We start from the raw sequence: 17081 nt of genomic DNA on the forward strand, positions 1-17081 counted from the left end.
GACAACGATTATGTACGATGCAATTCCCCATTTTGACGTGTACCATATGTTTCTGTGCTTTTTTCAGGTGAACTGACTTGCCTTTGCATGTGTTTGTGACGGGTACCACGGGTCGGCAGGATAAGCTCATCTTTGCACGAACACCTGGTATCATCGCTATTTGATAGCAACTCAAAAACATATGATATAGTAGGAATCGTGCAATCGACTATACTCTCGGCATTTAAGGAGATATTAATTTTCATATGATTATGGAAATGTTTTTATGGTTTGCATTTACAGTGACATAGGGCCCAAACAACATGTGCTAGCCGTAGGTGGCGAATTAATGGATCGAATGGTCAGACGCGTTGACTTGGTTGATTTGCATGTCATCGTACCACACGGCGTGGAGCGTTGTTCATGATATCAATCACTGGTTTTCTGGGCGAGACTCGAGTATTCATATTTAATATTGCTGTATGGTGTTTAACAAAGAATACCATCCTTTCAAAAACATGAAACTCTGCGCCTACAAAATCAACCCTTTATGAACTGCGTGTTAGTCATGACTCGTAGAGGGGTACTGATGGTAAGCATGAGGCTTATTGCTCTTAACTGCACTGCCGGGCATAAGAAAGTAGACACCTATCTTTGAGGGTGGCTAATAATTGGTTGGGGGGTATGGGGTGTGGGGTATGGGGTATGGGGTGTGGGGTGTGGGGTATGGGGTGTGGGGTGTTGGGTTAGGGGTGGGGTGAAGAATTATCACAGGTGACAGGAGAGGTATCAGTTCAGAGTAATCCGTCTGATTTTAATGAGATTTCAGTATTCGTCAATCAAAAATGAAGTCCCGTATTTATCTATGAATCCTTGTCATATTTATTTTTTCAGATGCGTGACTTGTGAATGTTTTATTACGTCCTGGTAATAACCACGTGATTTGCCTAACACGCAAACACAATGCCGACAATAGGAAATTGTGATGACCACGATGTCGATACATTTAGAACGATGCAACCAAGCATGACAAAGAACAACTGACATGTTTATGGAATATCACTATGAGTAAAATGTTAACACAGTTTTCAATTTAGTACAGTCTCCACTGAAATGGCAAATTACCAGAACGTCGACAAGTCTCACACTTGACTTGCCTTTGCATGTGTTTGTGACCCTTGCCTCAGGTGGGGCAGGATACACTCATCCTTTCGCTAACACCTGGAATCATAACCGGTTGATAGTGATATTGTCATTAAATGCTTATGGTATTGTCGGGATCGTTTAATGATCTGTCGTCGATATATGGCTGAAATAATGCCGATGCAACGTTAAATTTTAACTCACTCACTCACTCCATGATCTGGTTATAACAGATTTATCTTATGATTATGAAAATGGTTTTGTCCATAATTTATCTTTGCCTGATATTTCATTGTGTATTCGTTAACGCTCGTTCACACCTTTCCCCACAAGTCAACGTTTCATAGTCACGTAAAATGGCACGTAAAAGATCTAATTTTCTACTGACGATTTGAAATAGCATCTCTTTATAGTCTGCATCCTGTAGGTGATATCCTCATCATATACTGACACACTCCTAGGACCAATTCACTACCTTTGCTTCGTTTACGTTTTGACCCCGTTCAGATTGCACGACGCAACAAAATAGCTATCTATGAATGTTGTTTAACGCTGCACTTGGCAATATTTCAGCTATATCACCGAGACCTGTATATAATCAAGTAACTGATCAAACTAGAGCTTGAAAGCATAAACACCAGTCCACGCAATCCATGCAACAAATTAAAGCCGCTACAAATTGCTAGTTATTTGTGTTGGTGATTTTCAATAATGCATTCACTAATTAATCATTTGTTTTATTGAATTTACAATCCAAGATCAAGAATGATGATCTTTGAAAGGCATTTAGCAGTGATACACATAAGGAAGAGAATATATGGATGTCAACCTCTGTATCATAAGGAACACAACGTTTCGGAGTATATGCTTACTCCTTCATCAGGATAACTCATTCACCTGATGATGGAGTAGGCATATAACCCGAAACGTTGTGTTCCTCATAATAAAGAAGTTGGCATCCATATATTCTCTTCCTTAAGAATGATGAGTAAAGAAACCTTTGAAACCGAAATGTTTGTATTCCTATTTCCGCTTATACGGAGAAATAATATATAAAAATCACGTAAGAATACCCTAATTGTTAAGCGAGTTAAATGACACCAGCATTCAACATCTGACAGCAATGATATCAATAACAGTAAGAGGGGCAGTATCAACACACGTCACATAACACTTCTAAGTTGTAAATAATTAACAGTGCCGTAGCCAGCCCGTGGGGGGGGGGGGGGGGGGGGGGGGGGGGGAGTCCCTCATCCTCCCCCCCAGTGGAATATATATAGAATATATAGTATATTTGAATCAAGTTGGGGACAAGTGATACTTGTGCAAATATTTGTTAAGTTAACTACGGCCTTGATTTAACAATACATTTTCCGCTCCGTTGTGTTTATTGAGGAAAATATATAAATATATTGATTAAATTATCAAAGTTTAAATTCACTCCTGGCATTGGTGACTTCGGATCACACTCATATTTTGTATGTGTGTATGTTATTGACATTTTCGCTGCTTAAGATATTATTATAATAATAGTGGGGCACATTGCATGACAGATATGCAAATATACATGTCTCAACTCGATCAATACGTGGGCGCAGAAAACCCCGCTGCTTTCAGGTTTCTCACTGGCTCATCAAGTCTACTCAACCAGCAAACAATCGGTGACGTGGAGCAAAGCGATTGGCTCAATTTCCAACTTGTCAAAGTTTATGCCACGTGACTTCCTTCTTTTCTAAAAATAACTACGCGGTGGTTTCCCGTAGGGCCTAACGTTAAGACCTGCTTAGTCTGATATTCCTTATTTACAACACAGTGACCAAACCGAATAGACGCGTGCAGTACAGCAGACAAGGTAATTGAAACACCTTGTTTACAAGCGTAGGCTTATTGTTTTAATATCATTGTATGCCTACGCCTTCCTTTGATGTAGTCGCGTTGTGATTATGGGGACTTTCTCACACCCACAACGTATATTTTATACAGAAAGTATTGGTTTGGGTTTGGGTTATTAATCATATTTATATAATGTTTTGATATTAATTTTGTCGATGTATGAGATGCACGTGATAACTTGACTTGCTTTTGCATGTGTTTGTGACGGGTGAGACCACTAGGCAGGATACACCCACAGTCACGCGAACACCTGGTATTATTACAATTTTGTAGTGATTCATATCATCGGAATTGTATAGACTCTGCTTTTAGAAGAGATTTCATGTGATTATTTGGGTTTTGTCGATTTTATATACCATCCTGGATTAAACAATTTCTCCGAAGTTTGTAAAAGGAAAAGATGTTGATATAAAAAACAGCATCGAAGAAGAAGTTATAACACCAGACAGTGTGAAGTGTTTCATTGTGATGAAGTAAGTAACCTTAAATGCTGAATCATTCGAGAGTCGATGTTAATATAAGCGAGAAAAAAATTTCCATATCCATCAGAAACCTTTGCTAAAAGCAGATTCTACGATCCCGCCTATATCGGATCGTGAGCCTGTGTTTAGGAATGATGCTTATACTGATGACACTAGGTGTCGTGAATAGGGAGCATATCAGTGCTGAAGTGTTCGCTGATAAAAAGTTGAATATTTTATATTATTTTGTCAGATTTCCACATTCAACACTTCTCTGGTCTTTCATACAGGCCTGCTTTCTGGTGGGGGATTCGGTGTTCACATGCATCCATCTCCGTGTTTCTCCATCACTTAGGAGAAACAAATCATGCCTAACGGCGTATGCCAATCCCACAGGAAACATTTTGGCGATAAAAGTGTCTGTCAACAGTCTGTCGTAAATTGTCCTGCGATAATGCAACTCTGACCTAAATCCTGTTCGACAATCTCAGTGCGGTCATCGGAAATAGTCAGAAATATCGTTCGTCCACATTTCTAAGGAACAGTCAGTTCATCGAAGTACTTGAGGAAATAAATCAGAACTTTCTGTGAAATGTATGTAACATCACCAGCTGATCATGAGACACTAGCATTAAATGTAGTTTCGTTTCTGGAAATTACCAGTTTAATTTATTTCCCCGTCGAGCTGGAACCAACACGGGCTACAAATACGTCGATTGTTCTGCTGTGTTAATCACACACTTGGGCTGAACAAGAAATATATACTTCATTCAAGACATAGGAGAGTGAAGGGTCGTTTGGGAATTCTGAAGGTAACTTGTTATTGCAGGCTGGTTTTAAATAGTGACGTCCGTGTTGTGTTTGTTTAATATATTTTAGGCTATATACATTTGTAGCTTTAGCTATACAGTTAACTACGTTTATTACGAACACGCTTATAACAACGGATATAACGAACTGTTTTGTTTTTTCTCAGCCATTTGCTTTGTATATGTATGCTTATAACGAACAACGGTTATAACGAACTAAAATTAGTGGTCCCTTTGAGTTCGTTATAACCGTAGTTTACTGTACTTTCATTATTAGATCTATGGAATATTTACAGCAGCATTGGATACACATGCATATAATTCGAATGTTGACTTAGTTTGTTTTGTGATTTGCACAAATCCTGCTGTGACATGTTCAGATTAAAAAGGCGTCTACAGGGAAGTTGTAATACGATGAGAGTACCTCGCATCGCGTGTCAAATGTTTATATATTTACCAACTCAGACAAGGTTTTCGGTTCCGGGATGATATTTTAAACGAGTGTTTTCCTACAGCATGACTTTATGTCACGCATACATTTACGTATCATGCTTTTTACTCGACCTTGACCTAGATGATGAGCACTTCATCATGTTTTCCTCATGGATGACGGACCGCCTCCGTGGTCTAATCGTAGAGCGCCCGCCCGGAGCGCGAAAGGTCTGGGGTTCGACGTTAAAAGATGGTACTTGTTGTTACCCTGCCTGGCGCTCGGCACTAAGGGGCTAAAACAAGGACTGGTCGGCTCGCAGTCAGTATTCTGTGTTTGAGTGGGGTATTCATGTTAAACTGCGGCATGGTATCTCAGTGAACTGGCACTATAAATCAGCATCTGTCCGGACTAGTACAAGCAGACACACACACACACACACACACACACACACACACACACACACATACACGCATGAGCGTGCATGCATGTCGCTATATAAGTGCAAATATCCTGGACGCGACGTTAAACCCCATTTCAACCCCAAACTAATATGTAGTGCTCAGTGTATCAATCCTCAGTGTATCAGATGTTTCTTGTGTGTCATAGTACGCCGATGGCGTGGTTCGATGCTCTTACTCTCAGTGACTGGTTGCATGGCCCAGACTAAGTGTTTACTGGAGGTTTTCCAATAGTCAAATGTCCCTTAATGTTAGCAATATTTCAGAAGCTCCGTCTTAGGTATCAGATTTGGGGTATAATCGAACATGGTCCTTCTACGATGATTTCACAGAGCACCCGCGCCCCCTGCTCAAAAGTTGTTTTAGCCTTAGTAAAGTTTTCAAAATGTTTTCTTTTTCACATTTGACGCATCAGTGACAATAATGATGTCCGATTCAATTCCCTATTTTGTGTTGTTCCCGTGTTCAGGTGGACAGTTGACTTGCCTTTGCATGTGTTTGTGACAGATGCAGGATACCCTTACCATTTCGATTATTTACAAGCCAACGTCGTACAAATGTCATATTGCTGAGTGCGGCGTTAAACAACAACATATTCTGACTCTATTGAATGGTTGTTTACAGGTTGGCGGTCAGATCTTCACGACAGCGTCAAGTGTCAAGTACATGGATAACAACCCAATCAAAACAGATTCAGCTTCGTATTCAGATACATATTCCCCCGCAACAATGAATGCCGTGCAGTCCAACCCCCAGTTTCACATGTCGCAAGCCGGACCTCACATGATGACGCATCTAATACCAGTGACGTCACACCTCCCCCCGCAACCTGAGTCGACCGCGGGTGTGTCCCAAGCAGAACTAGGTAAGACGTTTCAAATGTTTCATGGTGTTTCAGTCTGCATCTATCCTGCCTGAAGCTTCTCTGACTTCTCTATTGTATGCGTGCGCTGATTAATCTGGAACTACTAAATATTAACAATCAGGAAAACATATATATAGTTACACATTGAGTTACTGAAAAGAGGGAAATTATTATGTTGTTGATTTTATAGGATTCCTTCATCCTCTGGGGGTAAAATTAACTGTATAACTGCCATATATGGTCTGAAACTAGAGGGCGGTGCCTTCCTATATGGTTCTTGTTATACATTCTAAATAACATAGTAAAAGGTAGAATACTATTTTAAGAATTATTTTCTGACGGCTGCATATCTGTTGACTGTGTTTATATACTAGTGGGTTCCTAACATGTAGCGGTATCGGTAATGACGTATAGACTTTGTTTCCTTGAGGGTTGTTTTTTTATATAAATTGCTACTGGATGGCAACCTTCACTAGTAAGTGCCAATATGGGACTCGAACTCGTGTCTCGTGGGTGACAAAACCAAAGGTTGAATCAATCTCGCAATACAGAGTTATTTCCCTTACCGTTTATGATCCACTGGGCGTGTGTTTGTCACAGATTGAGCCAAGCAGACAATTCTCGACTCTTCATACGCGCTTTATCTGATTGTCTCCCCTTCCTATGTGCTTGCAGAGTTCTTGGTGTCCTGTTTAACCAAAATCGCCTGTTTCCCCATCGGATATGGTACAGAACAAATAGAAAGTATGTAATATAGATTATATCATATTATTAGTTATTATGCGAAATAATTTATATCATTATTTTTAAAAATACGAATTTGACAAGAATGTATTTTGATGAATTCGTTTTTGGAAAGTTTTAAGTCAAACCTAAGGATTTTATCATATATTTTTAAATGGGTCTGGTAAAATTCAATTTGTAATGATTTTCTTTCTGTTTTCATAATGTTTGAGAAAGATTCATTTCTTTTTATCTTCTTTAAAATTTGTTTAAGATTCTTATTTACGTAAACATGTGTGTTACAGGTACACGTAAGATCTGTATTCACGTATTCATGTATTATACTGACAGTTGTTAAAGTTTCTGCATTGTCGACAACTTCATTAATCTTCATTGGAAAAAAACTTCAAATTTATTCAGATATGCAAATAATGAAAGCCAGCTGTTTGTATAATGTCTCGTGTGAATGTACAAAGCCTGGGTCTGTGCCATCTCCGCTAGCGGAACACGGCGTAACGCAAATGCTTTTTAGCCTTCATATTAATACATGACAGATGATATGTATTTCATGATAAACGTGTATATCTGAAATTATATTTATACATGACAGTCAATATGTATTTCAATATCCTTTTGTTAGCAGGTGGAAATATTCCATTATTTGAAGAACTGATCGATAGCTCAGACATGGCATCAAGACCTGACAACCCAACGAGGTCAAATATTGAAACAGCGTCGTATAGTGGTAAGTGTCATTCACCGACTATTAAATGTTGGCAGGATCGCATGTATCATTAGGCTGCATCGAAACAATAACATGACTTTGAAAGATATGTTTTCAAACTGATGAGGTAAGATAGACTAAAGTTCGTGATAGTTATGACAGGAAAAGTAATTGTATTGTTTCCCTGTCAAAATGTAGGTTTGTATTGCTCCAGAAGTATTTGATTTGCATGGCATTTGATTAATCGTACAGAACTCGTTTTTATCCGAGTGCCCACTCTATTTTATTAAAGCTAGCACCAGTGAGATGGAGACTGCAGCAAGATTTGTCCAAGAACTTTTACACCCCAACCCCCAGACTGAAACACAAAATCCCCACTCCGGACGCCAAGACTTCACGCAGACAAGACATTCAGGCATCCCAACGTCATCTTCTCCAATAGGTCAAGGTCATCAAGTTGGAAGTCAAAGTCCCCAATTTGAAGGTCAAATCTCTCCATATGGAGGTCAAAGCCCGCCGTTCTCTGGTCAAGGGTCACAGTCAGCGATGGAGTTCTACTATCCGGTTGTGGAGAATCCAGATCACCGATCATCCCCTCAAATGCTCCCTGTCATCGAGATGGGGTTCCCACAAGGTCAAGGTCAAGGTCAAGGTCAATGTTACATGCATGATCCCGGGGCAACATCTCAAGGTGATTAATTTCTCTCTGTTTTCACACGTTACATGGCATTGACGAAAACAGGAAAGAGTGTATTTCTTTGCTTTCGTAAAGGCCTTTAATTAATCGAGTCTGATAAAACAGACCAGTAGCTGGTACCAAGAATATTTGCGGTGACATGGATCCATCCCTGCAAAACACTAACATTTTAACAAATACTGGCTTCTGATTGGTTAAAGAGCGGGGAGTTATTTTCCAAGTAGCTCGCACGTGTAGCCCGCTGGGAAATCTATCGTAACACAACTTAGGTAACTTGCTTATCTCGCATAAGTATCATTGAGTTTCTGACATGAACCGATGTTTCCCGAATGCATTGGGTAAAGGGAAATAACTCTGCTCGTTTGCGTCGTCTGCTACGAGTTTCGATGACTCGATGAAACTGCGGACATGGTTTCCGGACCTGTATAAATGCATGAATGAATGTCGGAAAGGTAAATTCATTGTCTGCCGATCCCTCGGGGCATATGGTGTGATATCCTGTGTGCGAGCCTATATGTGAGAGCCTGGCGACTCGGTGTCCATAGTCTCACGCAGTCACATCACACCATATGCCTCTCGAGATCGGCTGACAACAAATAATTTACACTTTATAATGCATACTATCATATTGTCTTATCGATACGGAATTCACAAAGTACGCTTCGACCACCATAGAATATATCTTTTTCAAATTTGAAAGCAAGATGAAATAACAAATGATTTAAAAAAAACATAAAATGGTCAGATCGGTGGGTACTCATACACACACTGGAAGAAGAGTAAACAATCTCAAGCCATTAACATGCACAATTATTGTCTGCCGCAGCCAATGATTCAGTAAGGGGATGTAACTCTTGTAGACCAATAGTTGGAAGAGGAAATGTACATTACTTGAAGCGTACATACAATCACCATGAGGAAATTTTGTTGGGTCACTTCCCTTATGTTGAATCCTGTTTGTCCAGTCAGTGCCTGACTACATTCACATTAGCCTCTGAAGTTTGCTTCATCGAAAACTCAAACTTTTCCAGTTAAAAGTTTTTTGTTTTTACAAAACCATTATTTTTTTAATATTCTGTCCACGAATCTTGCAATTTGCTTAAATATGGGTTAAATTGTACAGTTATGCATTTGAAAGCAATATTCATTTTACAAAAGTGGCTTTATATCTTCTTTGAGAGGCATTAGAATAAGTAAGGATAAGATATATGGATGAACAACTTCTTTAGTTGATATCTACTCAGCTGCTGAAACACTGCCTCATACCTGTAAAATTGCTTGTCAACCATATTCAGTGCATCATTTGCTTGATAACGGCGTCAGAACCTCCTCCATGCGTCGCTACTTATTGTAATAAAGAAATTGTTCATCTATATATGCTTACGTACTTGGCTTAACGTCGTTTGGTGAGATTCATCACAATGCTTTACTGACCATTGTGATGTCATCGGGTACAATTAAATGACATCACTAATCACTCTGCCGCTGAAGCTGATGAGCTGTACCTTGTACAATCAAGACACTATATTATACTGTTTATAAACTTAAAAAGTTGGAAGAATTATTTTGCATGATAAAAAGGATCTCATGCTTTGATATTAAATATATCAACACTCGCCAATAAAAGAATAAAATCCCCCCCCCCCCCCTCCCTTCTCTCTCTCTATTGTCCGACATGGGCCAGAAGCCAAAGAATCATACCCCAGTCTATTTATCAGCAACGTGTCAGTGTGTCAACTTTCTTTTTGAACAAAAGACGAATATACTTTGTCGTCATTGGTCCACGATCGGTCCATTCGTAGCTCGTGGATTATCTTGTTTACCATAAACCCCTAAAAAATGTGTTACCTAATCTTTAAAGAAGACTGCGCATCAGGAAACGTTGCAAGTGTTTAATTCGCCATTCAGATTGGCTCACAATCAGAACCTGTAATAAATTCTTCCTCTACTAGCTACGTGATGCTTCACGCACAATACAAGTACCCTAGTCCCTCACATGTTTACATTTCTTTCAACAAGTCGTGACTCAGGTGGCCTAAATTTGGATTCTAAAAATAAATCTGAGTTTTCCCAATAACAATGAAATAGCGCAGACAAAAGTGACGGGAGTTCCCCTACGCACAATACGGACCAATCAAAATGCTTCATTCGTTTGCCAGCCGGTGATTAGCTACGAACCAAGTTTGGTTGTTAACAGTTAGTGAACTGGGCCGATGTGTATGGAGCGGAACGACTTACACACCTGTTAACAGTAAAGCAGTCTGATGTATTTTGACACGCTCAAGGGAACCTTCGTGGGGGAATTTAGCCAGATAAATAGCGTGCATGACAAGGGAGGTTTGTTATTGAATCGTTAGTTACACAGTGTTTGTTGTTTCATAGTGCACGTTGTATTAGACCACTTATGCGGTATCGTGGACAGAGCGTTTGCCTGGAGATCGGAAAGTCGGAAGTTCGCTGTCCGGTCGCGTCATACCAAAATACGTTAAGATATGGTACTTGTTGTTACCCTGAGTGACGCTCGGATTGAGGGGCTAGAACAAGGACTGGTCGGCTTGGAGTCAGAATACTGTGTCTGAGTGGGGTGTTCATGTTAAACTACGGCATATTATATGACTCAGTGGGTGAGCACTAGAAAATCGGCATAAGTCCGGACTTTACAAGAAGCCCCCCCCCCCCCCCCATCCCGCACACGTTGCAGCGTTAAACCCCACCACGTCACCTCAGCTAACCTCTACCGTGATTAATGCCATTAATATTAATGTTGTCTTCTTGGTGTTTTTCTTCAAGTGTCTACAAATCACATGTGTTATTATGATGTGTGAAGTGCACAGTTTTGTAACTATTGTACAATGGCGTTACTATGTCACTCGTGCAATCGTGATCGATCGGTGTAGGTGCTTTTCTGATCTGACATTTTGATTAATGAATGTTGATACATCGGGACAATATGGACATAAATACACAAACAATTTCCTACTGAATATATAACAGTCATTGTAAACAACAGTAGTGGCTTGTATTAATCACCCATGTACACAACAGCTTGTTGGCCAAGGGGAACGTGGTTGAGTGAACAACTTATCAATAATTAAAACACAATTCCCCTCGTATCTACTGCCCTTTGTGTGTCATGTTTGAGGCTAGGGATATTTGTTGGTTAGATGTGACAACTTTACCGAATGATCAATTTCGTAGAGGCTCAATTTCGGAATCAGATGCTATTTGGAAGAATGACACATTTCTTTGTTGTTTGTAACGACGTGTCAGAGATCCTTCTTATCTTTCTTTGGGGGAAAACGTTGTTACGAATAATAAATGATTTGTTATCGATCCACATTTGCATGTACGTTTTTGATGTTCACCAACTTCTAAAACGGCCGTTTACACGTGTGGATTACGGGTAAAAATATATGTCCCCATCCAAAATGCTTGTCGTACGATGCGAATGAATAGATCGAGTGGTCATGTTCGGTTCATTGAATGTCATCGAAACTTGCGTGATTACATGCTGATGATGTCAGTCACTGGATTGTCTGATTCAGACTCGATTATTTAAAGACAGTGCCATAAATTGAAATAAGTGCGACATAGGGCAAAAAACAAGTGAACATTGTAAATGCTATCAAAGACTTCAGATGCTATGTAGATTAAGTGCATTTCGTTCATGCTCTTTGCATCTAAAACTGTACCCAACTTTACCAGGTCACGTGTTCATTTCAGAAGGTCAGCCCCGGCTGTGGAAGTTCATCCTTGACCTTCTCGAGGACCCCCGTTATAACCCCTCCTATATCGCTTGGGTCAATCGCCAGGAAGGCATCTTCCGGCTCATCGACCCACAGAGGCTGGCGGAACTTTGGGGCCACGTGAAGGGAAACAAGAGCATGAACTACGAGAAGCTAAGCAGAGGGTTGAGGTGAGTCCATATGTAAATTTCTTCAAATGTTATATTTAATTCCTTGGGTGGCCAAATGGACCAGATCGCAGTTCGCTGTTGAGTCCCTTAGTCGCACCAGGATCCGTTGATCACAAGTATTATTGCGCGTTTGTTCGGCTGGTAGAGGTGCTTTAATCCCAATACATATCCGATAACATATAAGGGTGCGACACTTAGATTGAATACGGTATATTCATGTGCCTATCACACCCCCTCAGTGCCCTAAACATGCATCACCGTGCAGTGCATGGCTGTGTTGTTTACTCACATATCAACTTGTAGGAACTTCTTTGAAGATCTTTCCGTGGGTCTAGCGTCTCGAGTTGTGACCGGAGCTGCTGCCTAAAAACCTCCTACTTAATAATCCATATCGCGACAACCTAGCCATTCGCAAATATTTGCACATGTCTAACCTTGAAAAAAGAAAATTCGTGAAAGGGGATTAAAAACACGATTAGATATTTAATTCGTACGTGACACATATCACAAGTAAGAACAACCTGTTTCGATTATCCGACGAAACAGGTTATACTTGGCGTAAAAGGCAGAATAGCGGTGAAAATTGTTTGAATGGACACCTGATGTTCAGGAGTGACACCAGTTGTTCGCACACCATTACTGATGTCTCATTACTGATATCTCATGCGTCATTGCTCCCATATGTCTCAACCCTTCACGCCCCGTCTCTATGTATCACGTGTTCGTTGGCTGTCGGGGGCACGGGTGGCCCAGTCGTCTAAGGCGCCGCAATTTGCTGTGCAGAATTGCGTCCCTTGGGCACGCCAGAAGCCATGATTGTGGGTTCGAATCCCTGTTCGCCCCGATTATGTTTCTACCAAGTCTCACTTGCTTCTCATGTCTCCCACTTCCGTCATGTCTTTAGTGTCTCTTCTGCTTCTCGTGTCCTCTATGTCCCACACGTGTCTCATGTCTCTAACTGTTTGATTGTTTTAGGTACTATTATACACACAACGTCTTGGAACACGTTCCTGGGAAACTGGTTTATAAGTTCAGCCAGGGCGCACAGGTGTGGCAATACCTCTCCCAGACGTCGATGTCCATGACCCCCAGAACAGTATCCAGCACGGTGACGTCACAGTGCCACTACCCTCCTCATACGTCATATTAGATGACGTCATTCATGTACTTATTCATACTTAAACTCAAAGTCATCTAGTCAAGATGCAGAGACGCAGAGATGCGTTCTTTTAGCGCCGTGTTACGGCTGCTAAGTAACGTCCCTGTCCCAGGCTTCAAGACTTGGCACACCCCGATGCATGTTTAAAACATGCGTCTTTCTGTAACGGGTACTATTTTTCTGATGCGTATTGGTGATGTTTTGGGTTCTGTGTTAGTTGTCCCTAGACTTTCAGAAAAAGTGCCATCCTTCATGGCTGTATACCACTACGCCATGCATGTGTAAACCGGCTCAGTGACATGATATCTACACAGCTGTGTGGACATGTCTCATGACATAGGGATTTGCACGAAAACTTAGCAAGGGCCAGATCTGGGATACCTCCTGTATACACATGAACCACATGTGTGAAGGAGGTAAGCCAATTTGGACGAGTGCTACAGCAGAACCAATCAGTTAGGTTGTTTAACGTATCCTCTATGAGGACTTTCATCGACAATCATTCCATGTGCAAACTGGGTTTTATGAAACAAATTAAATTTGACAGTATGCAATGAAACCTCAATATCTCAATTTCGAAATATATAACGCTGCTTATCTTATCGAGATTTCAAGTATCGTGTTATTTTGTAACGTCATTCTAATTTTACACATATCCAGGTTGTTTTAACACTGGTGTCCCCTGTGCGGAGAGAGACGCCGATCGTGACGTATTAAGGTCACGTGTTACTTTAGGTCTTGCAGCCTTTGGGTATCGCTCGTTTGTGTTCTTTAAATATAATTCAAGTCAATCCGACGTTAAACCAAAATGTCCAGATACTGCACAATCAGTTACAGTAAACTACGGTTATAACGAACACGCTTATAACGAAATGACGGATATAACGAACTTTTTTGGTCTCGACAAATTGCTGTAGTTATGTTGTATATGTGCTTATAACGAACTACGGAACTCAAAATAGTAGTCGCTTTGAGTTCGTTATAACCGTAGTTTACTGTATATGTGTAGCCTTAAAGAATGAACGAATCAAATGAGTTCGAGATAATGAGGTGTTAACGTATACGAATTGTCGCTTGAAGTTTTAATGCAACTTTGAAATTAAATCAAAATTACTGTGCAATTATCCAGTGTTGCTGTTAAAGTCACATTTTCTTCATCTAAGACTGCTCCGGTGTCGTAGTTATTATGTCATCGGAATTGTCCAGGAATTGTTAAACTAGACCAAACAGCCATATTACTAATGAAATCAGCATCTTCCAAAATATCCGTTTATTTCAATATCTTGGCCACCGTACTCATTTGAGTAATTTTGGTTTACTGGTGAGTGTTTCATATTGCCCAATGCACAGCGCTCTGCGACCACAACAAATAAACTACTTTTCCGAATCAAAGTTTTCTGCTCATCGAATATCCTTTTTTATGTCAATTATTTCTGAAATCACTCTATTTGCAACCAAGTTACCCCCCCCTTTCTTAACATGGCTTTCGAAATCGGCGAAGCTCCAAACAAATTCACAAGATGAAAAAAGTTAACTTTTTCAAATTGTGCTATCTAATCATAATTATAAATGCCCCTTGTTTGTGTAAGAGGATTATACCCTCGCCCTGTTATATTGATAATAGCGAAGAAAAAAATGTTAAATTTGTTGTGGCCTACAGGAGCAAATACACAAGCGCTTTGTTTACTGCGGTGCTAAGGATAATTTTGTGTATGTATGTTAAACTTGTGTAAATTATTTCAAGATTTGTTATCGCTGATGTCAGATATAGGCATCATTTCTTTTGAGTGACGTATGATGATTTATCAATGACGTATAACTTGTGTTCTTGGTTTGTTGAAATTAGAATTAAATCACGTGTTAGTTATTGTCATGTATTGTCCAGATATAGTCCGGATTGCCAAATGTCCGCATTACCGAGTCACTGGTATACGTTACGTCCTTTAAGTCGTGCGGAATAATGGAGTTTCCGAACAAACGGAGTGTGACGTCATCGCTAAGTGTTCTGGCCCACAATAGTAACAAGCAATAAATGATTTATAAATCAAGGGAAGATCACTCTATCTAACCATGACTGCCGGATTATGTCCCTTGGTGTACATTATAGGCAAGACACCTGTAATACATTATGGGACATAATGTAATGAGGTTAATTTTTTTTATTATTAATATCCCAATATTAAATACATCTACATCAAATATTAACGAGCTGAAAATCCGTCCATGTTTCCAAGTTTATTAATTAAATATCCATCATCATTCCTCAAAAACATGTTATTGTTATATTTACAATAATCCTAAAAAGTCACCCCGTTTGTTATTTGTGATCGGAAATACAAAGATATAAAAGTATTTGGTATTCGAACTATATTATGCATCCTTTTATGAAAATATGTTGTATACTTTTGTGAAGTTTCTTCACACTAAAATCATACCTTTGAAGATATACTGCTCAACAATTGATATGCATATTGCTTATATTCAATTGTGCGAATTCTCATGATGTAATAGTGTGAAATATATCAATATTTGTTTCCTAATTTAGGTAAAATGTACGGTTTATACTAGCGAAATACACAAAAGGTTCATGGTGGTTTTACAATTAATTCGATACAGTTAATAAGAAGAGGAAGATAGATTTAGAATACATAAGTAAATAAATCACCATTGATTAATTGGTCAAATGGACAGTGCTTCAGCAATGGTACTGATGACAACTGTTTATCCAGTCTTGTATGTGGATCAAAGAGTTCATCAGAGCAATAAACGTCACAAAAGAGACCCGTGGTCCTATCAAACTGCCTCTTAACGCCTAAGTTGTCAAATATGATTGAATATATACATTAACAATTCATTACCTACATAGCAAAGGCGAGACTTATGATCACCTCCACGTCATAGTGGGAAAAGCAGGGAGTGAGAGTTGCCCCTTGGCTACTTCCACTAGCGGCAGGCAATCACTCACGACTCGCACGTTACATACCTTTGATTGTATAGATATAATTGAAAGAATATGATGAAAAGGATTATTGTATCATTTGTATATAATATGTTGATTTTTGGTTTTCGTTATGACAATTATTCCCAGTCTGCCTGCATTTATGTTTATTGATATGGTCTGGTGGTTACGTACATTGAACACGGATCTATTCACCTGATCATGATCTATTGTACTTAGTCGATGATAATACATCAACAAACCAACATTCGTGATGTTATATTATGTATTGATTGATAATTTATTGTGAATAAAATCTGCAAAATATGTTTTGAATGTCCTATTTTGTTCTTCCACGTACTCTATCGTGAATGCTGCACTTTCTAGTTTATCATAATCATTATCATAATCATCATCATCACCATCATCATCATTATCATATCATGTACAGATTAATGTAAAAAATGCAGCAAGGAGGGTTTGGGTGATCCTGGCCCAGTTAACCTGGTAAGGGTTATCATCAAGATTGTCAGAAGGGCTGTATTCCTGGCAGCAAATCCGGGTACTCTTCTTCCTGTTATTATTATCATTTATTAAGCAAACGTTACTAATTGTGTATTTCAAGGAAGAAAAAGAAAGGGATAGTAAGCACCCCTGTTACACCCCTATATGCGCCTTGGGCATTTTCATGGATAATGATCTTGATTATGTTAATAGGAGAACCTCGGGGTAACTAATCCCCCGTCAATCACAACGTGCAACGTGAATCACACAGGTACGTACCGGTGAGCCGTTTGACGTGGTACTTGTCCATGCCGGCCTGTTGGTAATTTGTAATTATCTAATGACGACTAACATCGTAACTTGCATGGTTGTCATCTGA

The 17081-nt window shown here is 39.6% G+C and overlaps 1 protein-coding gene across 5 annotated transcripts; it reads left to right on the forward strand.

The window, feature by feature from the left end:
- Window positions 1–2896: 2896 nt before the first annotated feature.
- LOC124151648 (DNA-binding protein D-ETS-3-like) lies at window positions 2897–16527 on the forward strand. 5 transcript variants are annotated; one of them, XM_046524217.2, is made up of 7 exons: window positions 2897–2974; window positions 5801–6041; window positions 6717–6785; window positions 7405–7509; window positions 7781–8179; window positions 11909–12101; window positions 13077–16527. In XM_046524217.2, exons 2-7 carry the CDS (start codon window positions 5843–5845, stop codon window positions 13249–13251), a joined length of 1140 nt encoding a protein of 379 aa, XP_046380173.2. In that variant the 5' UTR covers window positions 2897–2974; window positions 5801–5842; the 3' UTR covers window positions 13252–16527. The 5 variants fall into 5 exon arrangements, with proteins under 5 accessions (XP_046380173.2, XP_046380175.2, XP_048241870.1 ...); XM_046524219.2 differs by having other exon boundaries at window positions 11912–12101; XM_048385913.1 differs by having other exon boundaries at window positions 7408–7509.
- Window positions 16528–17081: the final 554 nt, after the last annotated feature.

Source organism: Haliotis rufescens, unplaced genomic scaffold, assembly GCF_023055435.1.
Source record: "Haliotis rufescens isolate VD_foot unplaced genomic scaffold, xgHalRufe1.0.p SCAF_6, whole genome shotgun sequence".
NCBI lineage: Eukaryota > Metazoa > Mollusca > Gastropoda > Lepetellida > Haliotidae > Haliotis > Haliotis rufescens.

Coding starts and splice junctions, on each gene's coding strand:
- LOC124151648 (XM_046524217.2), top strand. CDS start 5,843: ATGGATAACAACCCAATCAAAACAGATTCAGCTTCGTATTCAGATACA. Junction 6,786..7,404: donor TGGTACAGAACAAATAGAAA/GTATGTAATATA, acceptor TCCTTTTGTTAG/CAGGTGGAAATATTCCATTA. Junction 7,510..7,780: donor TGAAACAGCGTCGTATAGTG/GTAAGTGTCATT, acceptor ATTTTATTAAAG/CTAGCACCAGTGAGATGGAG.